General features: G+C 41.5%; 1 protein-coding gene across 11 annotated transcripts in view; it reads left to right on the top strand.

Annotated features, from left to right (window-relative positions):
* Aak1 (AP2 associated kinase 1) overlaps positions 1–9,519 on the top strand; it is a 151,697-nt gene that overhangs the window by 74,292 nt on the left and 67,886 nt on the right. For all 11 annotated transcript variants that reach the window (XR_008721354.1, XM_055617668.1, XM_055617674.1 and 8 more), the window contains one exon: positions 4,476–4,594. Coding sequence is in view for 10 of the 11 variants with exons in the window: in XM_055617668.1 (XP_055473643.1) it covers positions 4,476–4,594 (119 nt within the window). In the remaining variant the exon portion in view is untranslated. The remainder of the gene's footprint in view (positions 1–4,475; positions 4,595–9,519) is intronic.

Below are 9,519 nucleotides of genomic sequence, written 5' to 3'. Positions count from 1 at the left end.
ACACACACACACACACACACACACACACACACACACACACACACACACGGATATTGCTGATAGAGCCAAGTCCATATTCCCGTACAATAACAGCTCTGTGCACGTATGGTAGCTGTGCTTTCACAGCCATTCGTCCTAGTTTCACATAGTCTCTACTACAGTTTGTTGCTTTGTCTGTTTTCTGTAGCACAGTTAGGAGGAAAGCTAATTTATTGTTGAAGTCTCATTGCATGGTAAGCATTGTTCTAAGGTGTGATGATTGGGGGGAGGGGAACCAACCACACAGACACAGTACTAAACTCACAGTGAATTGCAAATAGTAATTTCTGTTCCCATCAAAAATTGAAAAGCGAAGGTAGAAAACAAAACAAATGAATAAACAAAGCTGGGAATGGTGGTACACACCTGTAATCCAGCACACAGGGAGGCAGAGGCAGAGAAGCAGAGAGAGGCAGAGACACAGAAGCAGGTGTATCTCTGTGAGTTTGAGGCCAACCTGGTCTACTAAATGAGGTCAGGATAGCCAAGGCTACACAGAGAAACCCTGCCTCAAAAAACAAACAAAAAACCCCAAAGCTGGAGCTGGGCAGTGGTAGCACATGCCTTTAATCCCAGTACTTGGGAGATAGAGACAGGCAGGTCTCTAAGGCCAGCTTGGCCTACATAGTGAGTTCCAGGATAGCTAGGGCTATACAGAAAAATCCTGTCTCAAAAAGCAAAAACAAACAACATACATAAAAACCAAAGCTGGGTGTGATAGCTTGACATATATAATCCCAGAACTCAGAGGCTGAGGCGGGAGAAGTACTATGAGTTTAAAGCCTGCCTAGCAATTCTAGGTCAGCCTAGACTAGAGTGAGTGAGTGGCCTGCGTCAACAAAACAACAACAAATTAAAGACAGGAAAAGTACAATGTTGGAAGATATGAAATAAGCACATTATAGGATATATGAATGTGTCATAGTGAAACTCATTCTTCTGTATAGTTAATATACAATATACATTTATACTATAAAACAAATTAGAGAGTGCTATATATTTAAGGGAAAACAGAAGAATATATATATTTTAAAATTAAAACAATCCCCACATACTTAAGAGGCTAAGTGTGGCTGTATGAAAATTATCCTACTGACTCATGTGCTTTACTTCATAGATGGAGTCCCCTTTCCCTTGTGAAATCTAAGTGCCAGTTAGACCAGCACAGGCCACATAGGTTTTCTTACCTCTGTGCAAAGTATCCTCAGTTCCCTTTGGAGGCAGATTTCTACCTCTGATCTCTGTTGGAGAAGTGCTGCCGCTGCCTCCTTCCTTCTCACCTAGTAGTTACCACCTCAGTAGGTCCACTGTAGTGGCTGACATCTTCAGGATGACAAATCTTACTAGGTTCCAATTTTGATCTAATGGTTAAATCTTTTCCTCTTAGAGATGGGGCCTTTTATAGACATAGATGCATGATACTGTGGTTCTGATTGTGTTGGGTGTAGTGATCCCTTGCTTTGTTTTAAAGATCTGTTATGATTTTAGGCAATTCAACTCTGGACTGCCTTGCTGAGTTTTCAGCCCTGGATGGAAAGGTCATCTTTCTTCAGCACTGCTCCCATCTGGTGGCTGTTATCTCTCATTGCAGCAGCATGACCTGCTTTACAAAGGAGTGGCTTGGTCTTCAGTGATGCTAGGTCCCACACATTAAAATGCCTTTAAAATACAGATTCATGGGGAGGTGAACATTCACCAACTCTTCAGGCAAGAAAAGCAAGAGCTATAACGAACAGCTTATGAAGTAATGTGTATATTTGTAAGGTTTTTTTTTTTTTTTTTTCAACTTTGTGAAGCCTGGGTTGTCATTTCTGGTCGTTAGTTGTCAGTGAAATGAAGGGTTGCGTATTTCCAGTGAAGACATACTTATTTGCTCATTTAATTCAGCAGAGATGTCAGATTTTGCCTTGTTAAATGAAGAGGTATCGTATGGCTTTTTGTCATGATAGATGAAGTGGAAGAAACCAGTTTTTGGACAATCAGGAGAATGACACCACTCCAGGTTCTGCCCTCAACTAGCTGTGAGACTCCTAAAGCATCTCTCTGTTTCTTTACCCACAAAACAGGTTTTTTTTCAGGGGCTTCATGCTTCTTTATGGGTGATACTCTGCCAAGTCTATAGCTGAAAGAAATTATAAAGTATTCAAAATATCCAGCAAAATAAATATCTTCTTGAACTGTATATAAAACAATTATGAATATAAATGGAGGCTTTGAAATTTGTGCAACTACTTTCTCCAATTCTAATAAACTGTGAGATACACCATAGTTCTAACAATTTTGGAGGGGGAATAAGAGATAAGTGGTGCTACAGGATATGTATGTGCTACTAGACAAAACCTGATGCATATTTCTTGCATTTAATTTATGTTGTATCTCTTTAAAATTGTATATTCTAAAGATATGCATGATGGAATTGAGGAATTGTACGCTGAGTATGGTGGTTCAAACTTGATAATCCTGGTAGCTGCCAGGGCAGAGGCAGGAGAGCCAGCACAAGGCCAGCCAAGGCCACATGAGACCCTACCTCAGAAGACAGGAGTAATTTAGGAAGAAATAGGGATAGAGAGGAAGAGAGAAAAGACTTCATTTTTGATTCTTTTTTTTTTTTAAATAAATACTCAATTGGGTGTGGTTGTGTATGCCTCAGTCCCAGCACTTAGCACTTACATGGCTCTTAGCACTTACAGAGCTCTGTGGGTTGAGGCTAGCCTTGTCTGCAGAGTTCCAGAACAGCCAGTGCTACATACAGGAGCCCTCTCTCAAAAAACCAAAAATAAAAAGTAAGTACTCAAAAATTCTACATTTAAAATTGATAATGGAACAGTTTAATACATTCTAAGAAAATAAAAGCTGTTATTTTGAATGAAAATTAATAGACATAGTGGTTGCTATTACAGCTTCAGTGGGAAATCTCTATGTTTATCTGAACATTAAGAATGTAGTTGTAGGGGCTGGAGAGATGGCTCAGAGCATCTTAAGAGCACTGCTTGCTCTTCCAGAGGTCCTGAGTTCAATTCCCAGCAACCACATGGTGGCTCACAGCCATCTATAATGGAATCTGGTGCCCTCTTCTGCCATGCAGGTGTACATGCAAACAGAATACTATATAATAATAAATAAATGTTAAAATAAAAAGAACGTAGTTGTAGTGGCAGACAATAGAGACACGTAATCTCTCATACATCTTGATTACAATGTGGATTTGGATTCATTTGAGTCCATTAACATATTTTTACAGAATGATATATGTGTTTATGAAAATAAGATACAATACTTTATGAGTAAGGCTCTAGTGGCTGCAAGGAAGAGATCAGGGTAGCTCAAATAGTTACTATAAAGCCAGTAAGTGCTAGGGACACTAGCAGACAGGCACTGAAGTGTCACTCAGCCTCAGGGTAGTTCAGATGGTTCCAGTGGATTCTGAATCCTGATTCCCAGAGGCCTACGATCTCTGTATTGGCTGGTAAAGTTGGTTTCTACCAACTTTTCAAATGCTGCTAGTTCAATACTATATAATATCCTCAGCCCAAGTTGTCATACTGATGACTTCTCTCTGTGTTCACTTCTATCCAATTTGTGCCAACTGTATGCACAGAATAAATTAGTGATGTTTTTGCTACACAGGATCAATGTGCAGGGTCTTTGAGCTAAGTGATGAAGGTATGCTAGGCAGGCAGTTGGGCTGTGTGTTCCATTGAACTGCTGCTTCCTCCAAGACTTTGACCCGTCACTATCTGACCCTCTTAACAAAGGCAGCACACCTCAGACTAGTGCTTCAGGGGTGAGGTTAGGAGTTCTAAGACTAAGACTATGTAGAACTCCGAGACTGAATTAATTTAGGACATTTGAGAATTCCAGCTAAAGTTATATAAACTTGTATTAGTGAATTGCAAACTGTCTTTGGATAAAGGAAAGAAGGGTGTTGCTCAGTGAGTCCGGATGTCCCACTATGAGCAGCTCACTCACAGTGGGTCTCATACTCACCAGCATGTGCAATGACAGGATGTGGGAGTCCTGATGGTCTCCCATTATACCTGAATGGGAGGTGGAATGAGAAGGGGAAGGAGAAAGGAAAAGGAGATTTCTGAAATAAGTTGAGAGCTTATTGATGTATATGTTAGCAAGTGCTAGAAGAATTTTCTAGCCTTTCTGAGAAGAAAGAACTAGGCATAATTTAAAACAAAACAAACACCTACAATAACAACAAACCCTTGTAGCTTCTTCAGAAGGTAGTTGCTCTTTCTTGATTCTGGGTTAGAGGTTCTCTGACTCAGGCTGAAAGTTCCAGGAGTGTAAAAATGCTCTAGGCAGGGACACCTTGAAGACTGCCTAATAGCAATGTCAGTGCCACGAGAGGTGATGGCAGCAGCCTGGGGTTCTGACTGACTTTGCACATTACTTAAAAGAGCTTCTCCGTGTGTGCTTCTTCGCAGGTGGATTCGCTCTCGTCTTTCTGGTGAGAACAAGCAATGGGGTGAAATGTGCCTTGAAACGTATGTTTGTCAACAATGAGCATGACCTCCAGGTGTGCAAGAGGGAAATCCAGATCATGGTGAGGCTTTGTGCTTGTTATTGCTGCTTTTTCTTCTTCTTTTGTAATCTTTACATATTTTTAAAATAGTGTTTCTATTCATTTCTTGAAAATTTAATATATGTTTTGATCATAGTCATTTCCTTACCCCAACTCTTCCCAGATCCTCCCCCACCTCTCTACTCATCCAACTTTTTGTGTTCTCTGTGTTAAAACCCACGGAGTTCAGTTTTGTTTTGGCTAGGTACACCTAGGTGTGGAGCCTGCCCTGAAGTGTGTCTGCTATACCAGGTGCCACACCATTGATGAGAACTGACTTTCCCTCTTTCAGGAGTAATCAAATTCCAGCAGCTTCTCAGCTAGGGGTGGGCTTCATGTCTGTCTCCCCTCCTTCATGCTGGCTTGAGCTTTTGCAGGTCTTGTGATAAAAGTTCATGTGTGCATTTGCCCTGCTGGGGAAAACACAGGTATTCTGTGCTGCCTTAGAAGAGTCACTGGACAGAGGCTGACACCCTTCCTTGAGCTGGCAGCAAGATACACAAAGTAAGACCAACAACCAGTGTCCAGGTCTCTGTTCCTGCCTCGATCACCCTCAAGTGGACACTGAGGGAAAAGGAGATTATTGGGGGAGCTGACCAGTTTCATTCAGAAAATAGTTTGGGATTTGGGAAAAGCATTTACTCTGGAAAGTCTAAGGTTCTGGGAGCTGTTTTCTCTTTCTGCCTTTCATCAGTTACCAGTCCCTTGTTCTGGTCTGGTCGCCAACCCCCTGAGCCCTTTTGTAGCCAGTGAACATGTCCTGACACAACTTTACAGTTTTTACAGTTTTTTCCAGCTGGAGTGATTTCCTGTGTTTTGGCTATAATGACAATACTTCACAAGACATTGTGATTCCATTTATAAAAATTCATGAATAGGCAGAATTCATTGTGGCATTAAAGGCAGAAAATAATTATTTGGGTTGGGAAATGGGCCAGAAAATGGTACTATTGGAGCCTGATGTTTCGTGTAGTGCTCACAGAATATATATGTAACTGTCAGAACTCAAACACATTAAGATATGTATCTTTTGATTTTGTACATTATAACTTAATTTAAAAAAACAAAGAAACTAGCTGGGTGTGGTGGAGCACACCTGTATTCCCAGCACTCAGGGAGGCAGAGGCAGATGGATCACTGTGAGTCTGAGGCCAGCCTGATCTACAAAGCGAGTCCAGGACAGCCAAGGCTACACAGAGAAACCCTGTCTCAACCAAAACAAAAGAAAACAAATAACCAAACCTGTCTCAAAACAAAACCTGTCTCAAATAAAACAAATAAGCAAGCCAAAGAAACTTAACTAGGAGACAAGGCTCAGCACTTAAGAACATGCGCTCTTCTAAAAGACCTGGGTTTGATTCCCAGCACGCATCACAACTACCAGTATGGCTCTGGCTTCAGAGAATCCATGGCCTCTGGCCTCCCAGAGCACCTGCACGTGCATGCACATAGGTACACAGAGACACATAATTACAAATAAAACGTCATTAAAAACTTTCTCATTTGTGTGATGTATTAAAGAGTCTGTATCAGAAGTACATACTGGTATGTTTATGAGGAAATGGTGTGTTATGTGAAAACAGTAACTGAATTTAAAAGATTGACCATGGCCTGATAATCAGAGCAAAGTGATGACTTGTTGAGAGCTTGATAGTTGTTACTTGTTTTCACTTCTGTTCAACATAGCATATAATAGAAACCTTCAAATATGTACATTGTTATTTTTGGTATTTTCACAGTTTTTGTTTATACCAATTATATTGCTTCACCTGTTACATTTTAGGCAGTTCTGGCATCACAATGCAAGTTATTTAAGACCAGAAACTTAATAATTTGACATACTGCTTAACATGAAGAAAATATTCAATAAGCAGGTGAAACGAATGTTTGCAAAGCGGCAGAAGCAAGTCCATATGTTTACCTAGAGGTGATTCTTTGGGCTGTAGATATTAAAGCCTTGGGAAAAAGCAGAAATAAAAATTGGGTGTGGTGAGAGCCTAAAACTAAAAGTATTTGGGAATGGCCTAATACTGCAGTACCAACCAGCTAACCCCCAAGGCTCAAGACCACATGGATCTGTCTGCAGTCGGTCTAAGGTACTCTGCTTGCCCTGTCTTCTACACATAGGAGGTCCCTGGATATTTCTCACTGCCCTTACCTCTTCTTTCTCTGTTATCTTCTTCCTTCCTCTTTTCTTCCCCATCTTAACACCCCTTGCCTCCATCCTGCTTCATGCTTGCTCACTTGTGCCACACTTAATTTCCTATCTCTGCTGCTGTTTTTTCTTCTTTCTAGAATGCCCTTCCCATTCTTCTGCTTATGTTAGAAAAGCAATTTCATTCTTTCCCTTTCTCCCAGTCATTTGGAAACATGAGGGCTTGCTTTGTGCTAGTGGAGAAACCAAAAGGCATAGTCCTAAAACTCACAAATATTGGGTCCAGTTAGTTTAGTTGTCTGAGATCAAGTATTGGTCCCGTAATGCATTAAATATGACAATTTGGGGGGCTGAAGAGATGGCTTAGAGGATAAGAGCACAGGGTGCTCTTCCAAAGGTCCTAAGTTCAATTCCCAATAACCATATGGTGGCTCACAACCATCTATAATGAGATCTGGTGCATTCTTCTGGCCTGTAGGCCTCCATGCAGGAAGAACACTGCAGGCATAATGAATAAATAATTTTTTAAAAATTCTCTTAAAAAAGCTACGACAGTTTGTTTTTGTTTTTAATTTCTTTTTTTATTCTTTCAAAGTTAAGTCAGCTAGGCAGCAAGACAACATCAATCAGGACCTCACCATACTCCTGTGCCATCTCAGGTTCCAGGGATCCTCATGGTAGTTAATTCTTTGACTGCACTCACCAAACCAGGTTAATTCTTCGTTTTTAGTTCACTTCGGGCATTGTTCCCATGGGATGTGAGGATTTAGTTGTTTTTACCCTGCAGGATACCCATCCTTGGTATCAGCTTTAGTCTTATCATGCATTCATTGGAATGCCAGGCGGTTTTGGCAGTAGGTTGGCTGTGGTAGCTTTGATTTTCACATTGCTGTGGGAGGAAATGGCTCTTACTGCATCCCCAGCTGGACTGTAAGCACGGCCACTTTCCCGTAGGGCTGCTCTCACTTGGACTTGTATCTGATCCTACTTGCTCAGCAGTGTGATCCCAGCATGTCCTCCATTATGCAAGTCATGTTTTAGATATGAATCTAGCTAGGGCTCTACTGTATCACTTAGAGGACTTGTACTGGGTTCTTAACTGGTGATGACTTTTAGCTGGGGTTTTCTGGAGCCAGCTTGTTCCTGTTGTGGAATTCCATGGGCTCCTCTGCCTTGGCCTCACTCTTGGTCGGCCTCCCCATCCCTCTTTCTGCTTCACCCCCTCCTTCTGTGGAGGAGCTCACCCAAAAGCTTCCTCACTTGAATTGTGTTTTTTGGTGTCAAATTAAAGATGTTTTTGTTTAGTCCTCAATTCTGAAGATTTTCTTCTATTTTTTTTCTCTAATATTTTATAGTTTTACACTTTATATTTGTCTATGAGCCATTTTTAGATCTCTTTTACATGACCTGTGAGACTTTTGTTGAAGTTCTGGTTTTTACTTATGGATGGCAAATTGTTTTAGCACCAGTTCTGAAAAAGGTAACCTCTGCCCTGCTGAGTGTTAAATGTCACCTAAACTGCAGTTGTCACTTAGTGGTCTACATAACAAGGCTCTAGGCTTGACCCCCCCCCCCAGCACTACCTTCAGAAACCTAAATTGTGGGGGTCCAAAACTAGGCCTTTTTCTGTTGTCTTATCAATTGTATGTGTATTTTTCCATCAATGTCTTTTAGTCTTACTATAGCTATATAGTAAATCAATCTCTCTGTCTCTGTCTCTGTGTCTCTCTCTCTCTGAGACAGAGTCCCAAGATCCTTGAACTTCTGATCCTTCTGCTTTCATCCACCAAATTGTGGTTTTATAGATGTATGCTACCACACCCAGCCACCAAGCAAGGTTCTCTCATATTTTCCCCAGAATGATTTACACTGAGCAAAAGCAACTTGAGGAATAAAGGATTTATTTCATCTTACACTTTCAGGTCACAGTGCATAGAAAAGAGGTCAGACCAGAAACCTGGAGGTGGGAACTGAGGCAGAGACCATGGAGGACCACTGCTGACTGGCTTGCTCTCAAGCTTATATTCTGCTAGCTTTCTGTACAGCCCAGACCCACCTGTCTAGGAATAGTGCTGCCCACAGTAGGCTGCCCATCCCACCTCCCATCAAGCAGTCAAGAAAGTGCCCCACAGATATGCCCATGGTCCAGTCTGATACAGAAAATTCTGCACTTGAGGTTCCTTCTTGCTGGGTAACTTTAGTTTGTGTCAACTTGACAGTAAAAACTAAGTAGTTGTGGAAAGGGGGTGGATATAGGTGTGGGAAAGAGAAGGGGATCTTGGACTTCTTAGGTGGCAGAAGCTCAACACGGTCTCTACCAGACTGAGGGCCAGTCCAGTTTTCTTTAAGTCCTACTAGGGCTGTAGTGCTTGTTTGTCTGTGATTAAATACCCTACAAGAGTTAGAAAAGAGATGTAGGGTCATGAAGAAGTGAAAGGAAGAGCAAAAGAAAACCACACCACACACCCTTTACCAAAGTAAAATAAACTTATCACAGTTATTAGAATGGCCTTTGTTCATCTTTAAGAAACTCCAGTCAATCCCAGCACTTGGGGAGGCAGAGGCAGGCAGATCACTGAGTTCTAGACCAGCCTGGTCTACAAAGCAAGTCCAGGACAGCCAAGGCTACACAGATAAATCTTGTCTCAAAACAAACAAGCAAGCAAACAAAAAAGAGTCGTTTGGCCTCTTGGGCATGCATGCTCGTGTGTGTGTGTGTGTGTGTGTGTGTGTGTGTGTGTGTGTGTGTGTG

Source organism: Psammomys obesus, unplaced genomic scaffold, assembly GCF_907164565.1.
Source record: "Psammomys obesus unplaced genomic scaffold, mPsaObe1.curated_primary_1811, whole genome shotgun sequence".
In the NCBI taxonomy this organism is placed as follows: Eukaryota; Metazoa; Chordata; class Mammalia; order Rodentia; family Muridae; genus Psammomys; species Psammomys obesus.
The sequence above is the reverse complement of the archived record's forward strand: the minus strand, read 5'-3'. Positions and strand labels throughout refer to the sequence as shown.